Source organism: Microchirus variegatus (genome assembly GCF_963457635.1).
Source record: "Microchirus variegatus genome assembly, chromosome: 18".
In the NCBI taxonomy this organism is placed as follows: Eukaryota; Metazoa; Chordata; class Actinopteri; order Pleuronectiformes; family Soleidae; genus Microchirus; species Microchirus variegatus.
This window is the reverse complement of record NC_139819.1, coordinates 8,076,708-8,092,508: the sequence shown is the minus strand read 5'-3', so window position 1 is coordinate 8,092,508 and position 15,801 is coordinate 8,076,708. Positions and strand designations below refer to the sequence as shown.

Genomic DNA, 15,801 nt, shown 5'->3' with positions numbered 1-15,801 from the left:
CTGAATGAATGTCATGATGTGATTATAATACAGCCTGAGTGCTGCCAAGGTTTAAGACTTGAGTGATTTATCTATTTATACATTATTAGCCTCAAGCCTGGGCCTTGACTCAAAAAAGCACAACTGTTGATTAGAATTTAATACCAGGCCTATGTTCGCCTACTAAGCAAAGTTTAAATCAGTTTAAAACATAACAAAGTGACAAAAGAAAAGAAGCCAAGAAAAGGCAAAGACTCCCAAACTTGGAGTGCGTGATAGACGTCAGAACTGTTCCACTTATCTTTTCAAAAACAAGCAGACTGAGGGGGAATTAAAGTCGTAACGTGGTGATAAGAGACAGACAGTGTACATGCGCACGTCAGCGCTTTTACCTGCTCAAACAAAACAGATGATGCTGACAAGATGTTCTGTTTTGTTTTTGTATTTTGTTTTTTGAATGGACCAATCAGTGCAGAGGTGACGTCTGGATTGTATCCCTGCATTTATTCACTAAATTGAACAGACCAAATCCAGCTGGCACGAGGCCAATTGTGGTAACCATCTTTTCCTTTACGCATTTTGAAAAAAAAAGGAAAGAAGAAGAAAAAACGGATTTAAAAAGGAATGGCCAATAACTCTACAGGAAAGCAACGAGTGGGTGCAACCCAAGCAAATAAAACCACACCTCAAACTTGGGCGCCTGCCAAAGAAAACAGAATAACTGTTAAAGAGCCAGATATGGAAACACACACACACGGGTCCAGAAACAGTCCAGTTGACAAAACTAGCACATGACAGTTGCCTTTACAGTGAGTGGATTGTGCTCGAACAGGAGGAGGAGGAGGAGGAGGAGGAGGGTGGGAGCCGTGTTAGTTACTCAGTGACAGCACCTTACACCTCGGACCATTCACAGAGGCATTTTTCAAACCAGCGCACAGACCTCTGGGTATCCAACTGTCACTGCGTCTCTAAAATAACACCACTGTGACCCAGAGAGCAGCCGTTACACACACACACAGACAGAAAGCTTTTCACACAGTGCTGCTGCTGCTGCTGTTCACAGACCCATGAGTCACAGAACACACACACACACACACAAATGTTTTACAGAGAACATGCAGTCACTCAGACTCCTGCGAGCCGTCAGCGCCCGGAGTGACGGCAGGGCTGTAGTCATACTCCAGAAGCGAAAAACGTGTCACCGTCACACCTGTAAGGGCTTCTGTGGAGTCACATGACGCAGCCGCTGAGGTAATGGTGTGAGAAATGAGGACAGAGGAAGTGGATGTGATTGACAGGGTGAAGAGAGAAAAGGCAGCGCTGTCGAAACGAGGGCACAGTCACAGCGATGGGCTGTTCTTTTATTCAAATGCACTTAATGACTTAATGGCTAATGGTTGCGTTTCCATAAGGGCTGAACAATTAATCAAAATTTTATCCGAATCGCGACACACCCTACCGCCCTAAACTTTCAAATTGCAGGAGGTGGAATATTTTTTAAAGCCAAAACATCTTGGTTTCTGACAGATCTGCACAGATATCACACACAATAATTTTAAATGTTTATTCAAATGAAAATGAGAACAATGTCAAAATTACCATTCCCTCCGACATTGCGAATCATGTCGCAATTCTGGTCAAAATAGTCACAGATCAGATCGTTCAGCCCTAGTTTCCATCATGGTACGGTTCCGTTTGGTATAGTACGGCACGGTTTGGAATGGTAAAGCCCAGAGTCTGAAAACAGTACCTTTAATTGGTAGGCGGGTGTGGGCTGTGCCATCGAACTCAACGCAACAGACAACAATGGAGGACTGCTCCAAGCTGCTTTGTCTCAACAAGACGTCAAGACTTGTATGAGAATTGACGGGAATGCGGGCGCTTGTCTCGACATCCATTGGATATTTACACCGCTAGCAAGGGAGTAATGTTTTTTTTCTGTCGCCTAATCAGCCAACTGTCATGGGTGGAGCCGGTCCTGTACCGTTTTACTCTGGTACCGCAAGGGTACTGTACCAAAGAATAGAATGCTTGGGGCTGGTTATTTTGGTACTATTCCTAATGGAAACGCAAAAAAACATACTGTACCAAAACAAACTAGAAACACAGCTTAATACATTAACAATACCACAACCTAACATTTTGTCCAAAACCGATATTAGTCCGATACGGTCCTTTACCTGTTTTTAAGACATTTACTGCCTGACAAAGACATTTTTATATCCACCACCCAGTGATTTGGACTATCAGAATGACACTAATACCAAGTATTATGTCAGCTCATCCCTACTTAAAGTATTTAGAAGGAATTACACATTGATAAAGATCCAAGATACAAAGACAGTGTTTCTTGATGAATCACAACCAGGGCCTGCAAAGGCTTGTACTGTACGTACCCTTGGTCACGTTGACTCACTTCCTGCCAATCAGAAAGCTTTCCACGGAATCAAAAACCACAAAACCTATCCAAAAAGACATTTGACAGCAGCAGCAGCTCAATCAATCACCATCAATTAGAGAGTGTTTGTGGCTTTAGCAGCAGTAATCCCGACCAGCTGGTGACACCCTTCTGAGGACAGCGAGTCTGTCTGAACTCATCTGCCGTGCACAGATTTCTGCTAAATTTGTTCCGCCGCAGCCTCACAGGGAACACGGCCTCAGGAGGTGGTCAAATAAGGCGGCAACTCGAGGTTTCTCAGGTGGTCAAAGATATACTGAGCCTCTATTTAGGCTGCCATCCATAACTGAGGTGAACTTGCACGCTCTACCTGTGGTCGCAGCGCTGTAATACGATAATGTTGAATGAGTGGGAGCGAAATAAAGACCGAGCACTCGGCTTTAAGTGGCGTGCAAATAAAACACAAACAACTGTACGAGCTCAGATTTGTCTTGGTTTGAGGCCTCTTTGCAGTTTGTTTGAAGACCTTTTTGAAGCAGTTTGTTGAAGCTAACTTAGTAAGGGTCTCTCAATCAAAACAAGAGGCATGCTTTGATGGGGTTTGGAAGCAGTGTGGGATCATGGGAATTGTTGTCTCCTTTGGTTCCCTTGTGTGTTTGTATTTTACAGGGAAAGCAAATAGAAATGAGTCCGTATGATCCATTATTGAGAAATATACACATATTTAGTATTTAGCGGTAGTAAATATTTCCTTCTACACTCTGAATTTAATAGAGGTTTGACGCAAAACATTATAGCAGATGTCATTAATAAACGACCAAAATGGAACAGTCTTGAATATACATCAGGATTCCTAAGGTTTTAAAGAGTGTTTTGTAGAACACAACTCAACAAAACATACAACATTAGTCTTTTAAATGCAGATATCATATATAATGTTTGGTGAACATTTAATTTCCAGGCTCAATCCTCCAGCTTAGACATGCTTATGTAAAATGGGCTGCAATTATACCTACTTTTGGGGGGTTTTGTGATCAACATTGCTTTTTTGGTCACATTAGCAGGTATATACAAGGTATAGGTCTGCCACAGAGATTAACCCAGGCCTCTGTAGTGTATTGAGTTTTTGCACCACTGAAATGTGACCCCACCGTGGATCAAAATGCAGTTAAATGCTTCACCGGATTCTTTAAATCAGGTATTACCGGATTCAAATCAGCACCACGCAGTTAATCAAATCACAACGTGATGATGTAACCACTCAAGGCCATCGTCTAATCAAACAAAATAGTGCCTGTGCGAATGTAACAAGCCATTCTCTGTCCGTGTTCAGTCGGCTCATTATCTACGGTCATCGGGGAAGAAATGACCCATCAGTCTTTGGGCAGTGAAGCGTGAACGGTGGTCAAATGAGCATCAGCAGTGTCCCGGAGCAGACAGAAATGCACGTCAACAACAAGACCGATGCTGAACTGATGACAAAAACAACATATGGTGATATTTTGGATATAAATGTGTGTCAGCACCTTAAACGGAACAAAGCAAAGTACGATAATCGCATGACAGTGAATATCCTGGGCAACAAAGAGACTGTTGAAAGGTTTAAAAAAACATTTTTTGGGGTTTTTTTTATAAACAGAGCACAATTACAGGTGTGTTTGAGCCAAGACCTCCCACTTATAAAAATAAATCTGAACAGTATTGTTTTCAAAATAGTAGTATCTTATGAGGTTAAAGTCTGAAGTTTGTGTAGTTGTTTTTTTAATTCGAGATCTACAAATCCATTTCAAAGTAGTCTTTTCATACTTTTTATACTCGTAAAAGCTTTTTTTTTTTTACCCAAATCTAAATCGTTTAGCCTGTAATACCATAATAAGATTTTTACGTTTTACTTTCCTTGGATGTACTATTTATATTTAGACATTCAACATTTAATGAAATTAGCTTCTTTTTTTAAATAACAAACAGATTTTCTTACGGAACATCATTTCTAATAATAGCCCATGTGGAAATAATAATTTTGAATTTCTAAGAACGGGTTCTCCCCCCCCCCCCCAAAAAAAAACCAAGGGTTGTAACAAGAACAGTGCAAACATTACAAATACCTGGCCTTATATTCGTTAGTCCCTCATTATGTTGCGTTATGTGGTTTGCAAAGGTCAGGTCAAACACCACTCCCTAGCTCTGACACATACACACACCCTGAAAGCACATGACCCCTTAGGCCAAATCCTAACCTTTTGACTCCTAGTGAGAGTGCGTGTTGTTTACCGCCCTTTGTAGTTCACACTTTTGTTCTTTTTTGACACTTTGAGATCATTTCAAGACACATAACGGGGGTTAGATGTACAATGAGAAGTGAGGATCGTGTGCATACATGATGTGCATTCACGTGCATGGGTATGAGCGAGGGTCAGAGTTGCCGAGCATGAACCAAGGGCCTGTGGTAATTAGTTCCAGAGCAGGATGAGGTTAAAGTGCATCCAGTCGGAATCAGATCGGATGCTTTAAACTCACTTGTATTGAGCCGACAAGCGAGTTTGCCCTTATAAGGACACTTGGGACACTCCGTGCAGTGGAGCTGAAGTGGATTACCAGCTGCCATTGAGAAAGCTGGACTAGCACAGACAGACACAAACAAAAAGCTTTGATCGACTTCAGTGAATTCCTTTGGGGGAAAACTCCGATTCGAATCTGGGAGCCAACCTATCAATCATTTCTCAACACCTGAGGAAATCAAATTCTGCATATATTGGACGGGCTCACGCACCACACCCACGGAAAAATGGACATAAAACTGGGATACACGAGAGCGCTGCAAGGCACGGGACTAGCAGTTTTTCAATAGAGGGGAGTTTCAGTTACCCTCTCTGCACACACAAGAAAAAATAAACAAAGAAACGGACCAGGAGCCCAGGTTAAATCTCATCGTGTTACAGTCTACAGTAAGCTTTTATTGTCTGGGATAAAGAAAAGATGAGAGTTCCAGTCAAATATACAAGAAAGCATGGGGTGGGTGGGGGGGGATTAGTGTGCACATGTGGCAACGTGCTTCTCCAACTGCAGCTCTAGGAAAAGCTAAATCTTGACTTGTATAAATGGATGGTGTTAGGACAAAGGCCCAAAGCAGACCTGGGAGAACAGTGTGCCCCTTTACACTTGAGGGAGCAGGCATAAAGCAGACAGACGGAAGGAATGCATGTGGGTCAGAGGGGGTACAGGCTTCAAAAAACGTTAAGATAGAACTGTAATGATGCATGTTGAGCATATTAGCAGCGTAAACTTATTGTACACAGGTTTGTATTAGTGCAGCGAATGCCACGTGCCAACACGTGCTCAATGATCTGAAGTGTTAAAGACTGGGTGCTCATAGGCTTTAACGTGATTTCTAATCTATGCCACAAAACAAACCTAAATCATCGACACTCATACAAATTCTCCTTCATTGAAACTGCCTCAGTGAGACATTTTGGTTCAGCTCATCTTACCGGCTTCACACACTTCCACCCTGAATGATTTTCAGGTCACACAGAGGGATCCAGGTCAGTTGCCGTGTCCCACATCTTGTTGCCAGCCTCATCGGTTTTTATGTCATCCAACAAAGACACAAAGCTGTCTACAACCTGATTTTAAATCACGTACCTGCTCACTTACGGGATTGAATTGTTGGGGATTCTTATATTATATATATTCTTGATTGATTGATGAGTTGTTCAGCCCGTGAACTGTCTAAAAATGTTGATCAGTGTTTCCCAAACCTCACAATGACGGTGTACTCAAATGTCTCTTGTTGTGTCCACAGACTAAAATGATGACAGTGGCCCTAATGCTTTTTTTCCCACAGAGATGTGTAAAATCTGAGAAAATCTGAGAGCTAGGTCCATTTATTTAACACCTTCCTTACTGATTAATCTGATGAAGACAGGAGGACAATTCATGAATAAGTAGATAAGAAAGATTGGATTATTCACCTTAGTTGGCCTTTACCTGTGAGCAGAACTGTTATTAATGGTCAAACTGAATCCCTGCATCACCAGCTTCTTATTTAATCAGCTACGACTGGAGATGGTGAGCGGAACGTCCCCAAGGAGGAAACAGGAGAAGGGTGAAAGTACTTTGGGAGTCTGCAGAGTCCAAACAGTTTGTTCTAATGGATCCATGAGAGCCAGCCACACTGACTCCCACAAAAACCCACAGCAAACTATGACAATGGGAGAGTGAGTCATGCGCTGCTGACAAGACGCACAGAGCAAACAAATTTTGAACAGATCAGCTGTGTATATCTGAAGAATGCCCCAGCGTTAACAACAGTGAGCTGGGGAAGAAAAACATCAACATCCGCCTGGTGATTTCTCGTGGATCTCAGGAAATGACACTTTCCTGAGGGAGTTACTATAGAAGAAGCTGAAACCATAGTGTATTTACGTTTCCTCTCCCTCTTTCTTTCAATATTTTCCCCATTTCAATTATCCTTTCCCAGGCTGGCAAAAAGGGGTATGGTTTTTATATTTTTAAAAATGTGTAATTTAGCATGTTACTTGGCAGAAAACCCACATCTTTATGACCCTGCAGAAGGCTATATGTTGTTTCCTGAGTGCTAATTTTCTCTGTCAGCCTGCTGTATGGTACTGTAAAAACTCTTCACAGCTCTTCCATTTATCTTGGTTGGATGAGGAATTAAAAAGGGGGGGGGCACAGAAAATGAGATTTCTTGTATATGTGGACATGACAGTAATGAGACGCCTGGTGGGGGTAAAGAAGACAGAAGAAGGGAGACAGAAAAACAAAAAAACACACCTTTAAAATCCCTTATCCAGACCTTTTCCATTTGGAGACGTGATCGAGACAGATGGAGATCACTGACAGTAAGCCTCTCTGCTGGATCACTTAGCAGCGCAGACAGTCATAAAAGACCAGAGCAGCTCAGAGGGCAACGTGATTCAATTGTCACTTAACAGATCCATTTATCAACAGAGAATATTGTGTATTAAGTTGGTGGCTGTATTTCTGCCCATAAAGACACAATTAACTAGTTTCTTCGAGTGTCAATCAGGCACAAAAGTCAATCTTTCAGTATGTGACGCTTATTGTCAATATCTACAAATCAAAACACATTACAAAAATGACCATTTTGGCTCTATGGTGTAACCCTGTGTCACAGCAGACGAGCAGCAGGAGCAGATGTTTACATCGTGTGGAACGCAAGCTAATGCACAGTGACAAACTGTTAATTCACAAGAATGTAAATCACATGACCACACTGACACACACAGGCTTTCTCGAACTCGCTGTTAAGTTGCCACAATTTTCTTCTGCGGCATTTTAAAATGACAGGACGCTGCCCGACGATCTCCCGAAATAATTATAAAGTACCGCTCCTCCTAAAAAACACAACTGTACACTTAAGTAATGAAATGCAACACACTGAACTCAATTTCAACTTTATACAAAGACTAAAACAATCTACTAAAGGCCATAGACCAAAAATACACTTGTGGAACGACCATCTATTTATAGCAATATCCAGTAACAAATTTCCTGTTTCATCGTACAAACAAGTGCCGTCTTATCTCTTTGCTCCCATGTGTATTTGGGTCTTCAGAGGCTAAAGTCTGCATTCAGTAAACTGAACTGATCTTGATGGGGCTCTGGCCTGTCACTGCAACAGTGGAGATAAGTCAGGCGCCGTCACTTCAGAGAGGGAAAAAACTGCTCTGAACATTGAATATTTCTCCGTTCCCCCCACATACGGGAAATGCTTTTGTGCAAAATAATGAGAGCATAAATTCCGACGAGAATAATGACAGGCCAAACAAGAAAGAAAAAATAAATCAGGTGTGCACACACTTTGAACTGTGCGCTTGTAGTTTAGAGTCTCGACAACTTAGAGATAGACCCAGAAAGAAAACCCTGTAAACAGCAATTGAGGTCAAAGGCACCAACTGCCAGCACAAACTACCAAAGTACCAGGTGTCATTAACGGTCAGAGGCATAAAACACTCAAAGACCCCTTTCCTTTGCACGTCTTTACAGCGAGGTGTTGGAGAGCTGTATTCAAAAAGGGGGAAGATTTGCTGCGTGCAACAGCTTGTAGCCTCAGCTCCTCCGAAAACACTGCAGCGCAGTAATGTGAAGCTTCTTTGGAAACTGTTGTAATTTCAATTTGATTTATTTTAAAATTTAAACAAATGTTCATTACATTCAAACAAAAAGTTTCACAAGGGAATTCTGCTGCTGGTCTTTCAGCAGTTTGATCGTATTAATGTTTCTTGCGACTAGGGCTGGGTGATATGGAAAAAAAAGCTTTTTTATCTGTCAATATCGATATTACCACATGTGCCTCCCCCTGCTACATACATGCATGAACCTAACTTGTTCAAAGCATGGTTTCTCTGATTGTCATTGGCTCTTCAGGTTGTCTGTCAAAAACGTGGATGAAATTAGTTCCATCAAAGTCATATCAAGTGAAAAAGATCTTTCATGATATACTGTATATCATTCTACAACCAGCCCTACATGCCACGACCTGCCGCTGCACTGCTGCTGTACTCCCTCAGTCAGGTCTGATAGTATTGCTTAACAGAGCCCATTTTTCCAATAAAGGACGCAAAAGGATAATAACGTTCCATAGTTTCTGTTCATAAAAGACAAAACTGAAGCCAAATAACAACCTCACCAATCACAAAAAGCTATGCACTGCAGCTTTAAAAGATACATTAATTCATTCATTCATTGTCTACCGTTTCATCCTCCACATGAGGGTGATTATACATTCAAGTGCACACCCAGAAAAACAATATAAATATTCCACTTCTGCCAAATGGAAATAATTCCAGCTCCAATGTGACACACTGGACCTTAAAAAAACTAAATGTGACCCAAATCAAAACAAATTCCGGTCTCGGTGTGCGAGTAGCAGACCAAATAAAAACACCAGTAAAAGTATCTCAAAACCTCCCACACAGCACTTACATAATGCAACGTAACTTTTCCAATTTATTTCTCCTTGATGATGAGGCTGACATTTAGGACCGTGCCTCTGGGGGAGGTAAAGAGAACCTGGGGACTGTACAGAGAGAATAGAAAACAAATCTGTTCTTCCTCTCCGACTGTAACCGTTGAACCCTTGTCAGTGGACAAAGAGTCCAGAGAGCCATAAAAAGAGGGCCCCGAGGGCCCCATATATCACCACATTCGGACCACAGAGTGAAACTGTCCCCATGTTAAACCTGTGTGAATGCTTCTTGCTCACCGGGGAGAAAAGAAGTCAGTCACATGGCTCGCAGGACGAGTTTAAAAAAGAAAAGTGAGAGTTATGTGAGAAATCCAAGCATGTGAAATCAGCCAGACAGGCACTCGTAAAAGTGTCCATGCAGTCCTGACCATTGAAAATTAAGTCTTTCCATTTATACAATAGAAGCAGAGACAGATAATAACATTAAATACTAAATTGTCAACTATTTTGAACATCAATCAATTGGTTTGAGTGTTTTTTCAATAATTAAAACAAGCTTTCTGATTTTTCAGCTTCTTAACAGGGATGAGCGATACGACACGGTATCGGTATTGGTATCGGTCCAATATTGGCCAATATCAGTGGATCAGATATTGGCCGTTTATTTCTTCTTTATGGGAGACAGTTTCTTGGTATCGTGCCATCTCTACTACATAAATGTAACTATTATTGGTTTTTTTTGCTCCATATGATAAACAAATCATAAAAACTGGATCATTTTTGTTTGTGGACAAAACAAGACAGTCAAGGACATCACCGTTTCCAGGTTTGGTAAACACCGGACAACTTTTACGGACCAAACGAGTACTTGATTAAATGATTATGAAAATAGTGGTTAGCGGCAGCTCCACAGTCGACACTGTATAAAGCCAACTCCTCCTGCATTCTTCCATTGACGCACAGCAGCTGGAGGGTTGCAGAGATAATTAGAAGGGACGGGACGGACGGGCCGACAGATGCTAAAGTCAAACCGCACATTTAGCTGAGTCAGCAGGTGTACAAGTGCAACAACAACAGCAGTAACAGCAGCAGCAGACACCTGTAGATATGGCTGGTCCTGCAGGTTTGACACAGTGACACACAGCAGATTCAGTGGTGATATAACTGATAATCATCATCACCCTGGGAACAGGCAATCATCTGATAAAAATCGATGTTTTTAAATGACAGCCGCAGGGGTGGTTTGGTTGGGAAGACGTTTTCTCAGACTGGCTCCGGCAGCAGTTTGTTTTCTTTCCGTGTGAGTCCACGAATCTTGAGATTGACCCACAGAAAATGTCATCGCAGCTCCTCTCTCCCAAAGAAACTAGGACACCAACTGATTATGTTTGCGGATATTTAAATGATTGTGGTGGTGGCCCTTGACAAAGGAAAATGCTTTTCCTGGTTGCCATGGAAGGGGATTAAATGAGCAATATAAAACACAGCCTGGATTTGAATAGAAGTGAAGGGACAGGATTAGTGGGGTTAGAGAGGCCGCCATATGACCTTCTGACTGTTTAGTTCATTAAGCTCAACAGAGGCTTGGAGTTGGTGTCTTCTGTCCAACTGTTTTAAAGCAGCTCCTCCACCATTTTTAAATTAAGCCAAATGTCCTATTTCACAAATTTCAAATCAAAACACACAAGTTCCACAGTTCCACATGAACTTCTCCTCTCAAAAATACGTCTGTTCCCTTTGAAACTGAAGTTCACTGTGGAAAACCCTGACACTCAAGTCACCACAGCTGTCAGAGGAAATGTGGGATATTTCGGTGACTTTATAGCTGGTGGTCACATCTGAGGGAGGGAAGCGACGTGGAAGACGCTCAGATCCACAGATGCAGCAAAGAGGAGGCGAGACTTTTTTCTGAAGCCAGGGTTTCACAGTTTTCAGCGTCACATGGACGATAAATCCCATAAATTCCGGTGTCTGCATGACACTGCAGACTCTCTGTGGGCAATAACAGCAATTTAAAGGCAAGTTCCTGCAGAGCACAGGCTGCACAGGGAGATTCAAACAAGCTTGATGTGTCTGATAACAATTAACTGTATTGCATAACTTTTAAAATATAAAAGACATGCCCATGAGATTCAAAGCATCGATAACGTTCACACAATACCGATTACGCTCCGAGCGACTGTCTTCGTCTCCGAGTTTCTTGGTGTTTGAATCACCCGGCGACATAGAGGCTATTTCTTTTACTTCAAGACAAACGGAGGCAACGTTGTGCTAATAAAGTGAGACAGCTGCGAATATGACTGAAAACACAAACAACAAAACTTTTCTGAGGTGAATTCTACTTGGTTTGGTACAGTACGGCACGGTTTAGGATGGTAAAGCCCTGGGTCAGGCTTGCGTTTCTACCGAGTACAGTACATTTACTTGAGGTAGGCGGGACGTGGGCCGTGCCACGTCAGCGAGATAAGGTAGCTGACACAACAGACAACAAAGGAGAGCATCCAGCAGTTTTTTGTTTTTTTTCCCTGCTTGGTTTTAGGCCATTTTTCTCAACAAGAAGTCAAGGTCTGTATGAGAATAGACAGCAGGCATTGAAGAAACACCAGTAAATCAGTTGACTGCTGTGTGAGTTGCAGCACCTGGAGCTTACCATTTTACTCTGGTAGCCAAATTAAAAGTACCAAAAACAGTTGGGGGGGGCCAGTAATTTTGGTACTATTCCTAATGGAAACGCAGTAAATATGTAGCGTACTGCACTGAACTGTTCCGCTAGGTGGAAACTGGGGGTGGGAATCTCTAGACACCACGATGATACTTTTTTACCATTTTTTTATGCTAATCCAAAAAATGTTTCTTTATTTGTAACATCATCTTTTTTTTCAATCTATGTTATAAAACAAAACAAAAACTTGATGCGATATGTCATCGCCAAGCAAAATATTGTGATATTTCCCTGTATCGATTTCCCATCTTGCGGAAACACAGGTAAATGTTCTCTACGTCAGGTCTGATAGTTTTAGCTTGACCTGTTTCCAGGTAAAGGACGCAGCATACAAATAACATTGTTTCACAAAAAGTTAAGCACTGCAGCTTTAAACGTACATTTACAATAATAAACAATCTCTGAAATGCATAACCAGACCAGAAAAGGCAGCGTTTATTTTCTAAAAATATGCTCAGTTGAAACTTCATCATTCATGCGCTGAATGATCAAAGCAGCCAACAGCAAAGTTCAAAGTAAATAATTACGCTTGAGGAGGTACTTGTGACATTAGTTTGTCTGTTCAGTGATTTATGAGAAGAAAGTAACTGAAGAACAAGACCAGTAGATTCCAGACTGAATAATAACAACAATAATGGGTACAACAACAAAACACTCGCAACCATTCTTTTAAGTCTGGATCTAAAGTAAACTGCCGCCTCTCCCTCCTCAGGTTTACCGGTGTTCCAGGAACAGAAATCAAGGCGGCTCTGATTCTTGGGAAAGCAGCTAGTGAGGATAATGACTTTAGAGCTTATTAACATACAGAGAACTAATCTGACGGCAATGCTCAGCAATGCCAACTAAATCAGGACAGAGCCCTGATCAACAACTGTGATCAAAGACAATAGAGCCGAGCCTTAAGGGCTCAACGTGACAAAAGAAACAAAAAAAAAAAGCTCTCAATCTTTTATCTGTATCAGTAACATCTTTTCCCCACAGCTTCATTGTCGACTATTGCATATGTGTGATTCACGCCTGTGCAGCCATGACTGAACAAGGACACAGTGAGTCACATGTCCTTGTAAATGTGTCTGTGTTACAGGTGTGATGATATACGCATGTCTGACAGATGGACAGATGTGTCGTCGTCCTCTGCCTGAGGAAATCATTGGGACATGACTAACATGAACCAGGGGAGTCAGAGTGTTCTCGGCTCTACAGGCTATAAACCTGCTGCTCACTCGTAATTATAGCGTCAGGTGAATCAGCCGCAAGCGAAATGCATACAACTTTACTTCCGCTGTTTTGTAACGTTGTTACACTGTGTCTTCTGCTGATAAATGTGTCATCATGAGAAATCAGACCAAGACTAAATGTTTTTGTTTGAGTCAGTTCTGGCTCATATTCATGGCTGGACTAAAAACCAAACTACTTTCTTCATGGCGTAATTTAATCATTCATTATTTGGCTGATCCATTGACTGTTTAGTATAACAAGTAAAAGTGTAAATTAATAAAAAAAGTTGCGTAACATGTCTTACATGCTGGATTGTTTGTTTGTTTCTCTCCAAGAAAGTCAGGCGAACAGAGATTTTTGGATAACTGACACTAATATAGCAAATCAGACATCAAAATTGTTCATAATCCGACTGAAATTATTCACTAAAAAAAGGAAATGGGGTAATCATTTCAGGCATTTCAACATTCTACGAGTGCGCACTACAAGAAAATGTTGTTTATCCGTTTGTGACTGGAACAGTTTGATGTACGAGCACGAGGAAAGATAAATATAATTGTTGTTTATACTTTATGGAGAAGGGGTGGGATTACATAAATTGTACTTCTTCCCAGCAACTTTTTAGAAATGTAAATTAAATCAATGTGTTGTTTTCTTATATCCGTCATCTTTGATTAACCACTATTTGTATTATTATTATTATTGACTATTTCAATTATATATTGTTTGCATGTTTGAAATCAACTATTACTACTTTAATAAATCCATTAATTATTATGTGGAAACAAGATGACCTCCTCAGATTGTCTTGTTTTGCAGTCAAACTCCTAAATAAATATGTAAATAACACACAATTAATCCATTCCCACAATAATATGTGTCACTCTACTGCTTACTTTGTTATATATTATGATTTGTTGACTGACAATTGACAAGAAATCATTGATTTTAGTGTGATTTGATCTGATTTTTAAACATCATGAATCAAACTATGAACTCGGGCTGCAACGATTATTTGATGACTCAATTAATCGTCAAATATTTTGTTTGGAAGTTTTGAAAGTTTTCTGATTTGTAAATTTGCCATATACCAAATAAATCATTCAAACTTAATCATATGTGGACAAAACAAAACATGCGAGATCATCATTATTTGCAGGTTTCCAGGTCAAAAGCTGATTTTACGGACTGAACAAGTACTCGATTAATCGAGGAAAATAATCGACACATTAATCGATTACGAAAACAACCCCTACTATGAACATATATGGAGTCAACGCCTCCAGTAAAAGGAATGAACCGTGTCTGAAACAACTACACCAAGTTCAGTTTCGTCCTGAGTCGAGCACACAGACACACAGGTGTTTAAAACCATCACCTCCTCCACCTCTTCAGCCCCAGGACCTTCATCTGCCTCCATCTACTCACCAAGGCTCGGAGAGAAGACTCGTCCAGCGCTGAATAACTGTCCACGGACATGTTCAACTGTGTGGTCGGGACCAGACCCAGGTGAGACGGAGAAAGTGTCCTGCTGTGTTTCAACAACCGACAACCGCCACCTGCGCGAACTCCCGAGCTCCTGTTGATAACTTGAGCTTCTTCTTTTTTTATATATATATATATTTATTTTCTGTCTGTTTTAGTTCAGTTACTCTCTGTCTTCGGCGGAATTTAAAGAAACTTCTTCTGTGTCAGAGGAGGAAAGCTGGTGTCCCGCTGCCGGAGAGCATGTCCCTGTTGTTTCCAGAGTTGTGGTGAAGACACACACAGGACAGCACGCTTTTAAACACAGACGTTGGCAGCTAGCTTTTTTTGAACCGAGGATTCCCACTCTAAAGGTGTAGGCCCCGCCCCTCTCCGTCCCCGGCTTCTCCCGGAGCTCATTTGAAGCGCGCCGCTGCGTGGGAACTACACAGAACAGCACCCGGGTATGGAGGGCGATTAGTGCCACTTGTTGTAGATGTTGACATTCTGACAGTCGTGTGTAAAGTACCGAAAAGGGATACTTGAGTAAAAGTATCTTACCAGAAAATGACTTTGGTAGAAGTTGAAGTCACTTTTTTAAATATATAATATTACTAAAAAGTATATGACATTTGCTGTAGTTAAGTATCAAAGGTCATTTTCTGATATAAAATGGACTCAAGTTTTAGAAGTTAAAGTATTTTTTTTTAAATGTGAGGAGTTAGGATTGAGTCATGGTAGCTTGTCTTTTAACTGGAAGGTTGTGGGTTCAATTCCTGGCTCTGCTAGCCTATGTGTGTCCTTGAGCAAGACATAAAGTCAAGAGTAGATAAGCTCTATATAAATACAGACCATTACCAACTCTTCTTCTGATTTTATTTGGTAGAAACAAGTAACAAAGACAAAGGAAATGTAGTGGAATAAAAGTTTCTAGAAATATTAATAAGTACAGATACATTAACTTTGCACTAAGTACAGTAACAAAGTATTTGTACTTTGTTACATTAGAACACTGCATTCTTAAAAGCGTAGTGCCAAGAATGGATTATTGAATTCCAGGGGAGT

General features: G+C 41.1%; 1 protein-coding gene across 1 annotated transcript in view; it reads right to left on the bottom strand.

The window, feature by feature from the left end:
- Positions 1-14,751, bottom strand: part of smtnb (smoothelin b) — a gene marked incomplete at its 5' end in the record, with an annotated part of 52,583 nt that extends 37,832 nt beyond the window's left edge. Inside the window, one exon of the mRNA XM_083905326.1 lies at positions 14,701-14,751. Coding sequence (XP_083761452.1) covers positions 14,701-14,751 — 51 coding nt within the window. The remainder of the gene's footprint in view (positions 1-14,700) is intronic.
- Positions 14,752-15,801: the final 1,050 nt, after the last annotated feature.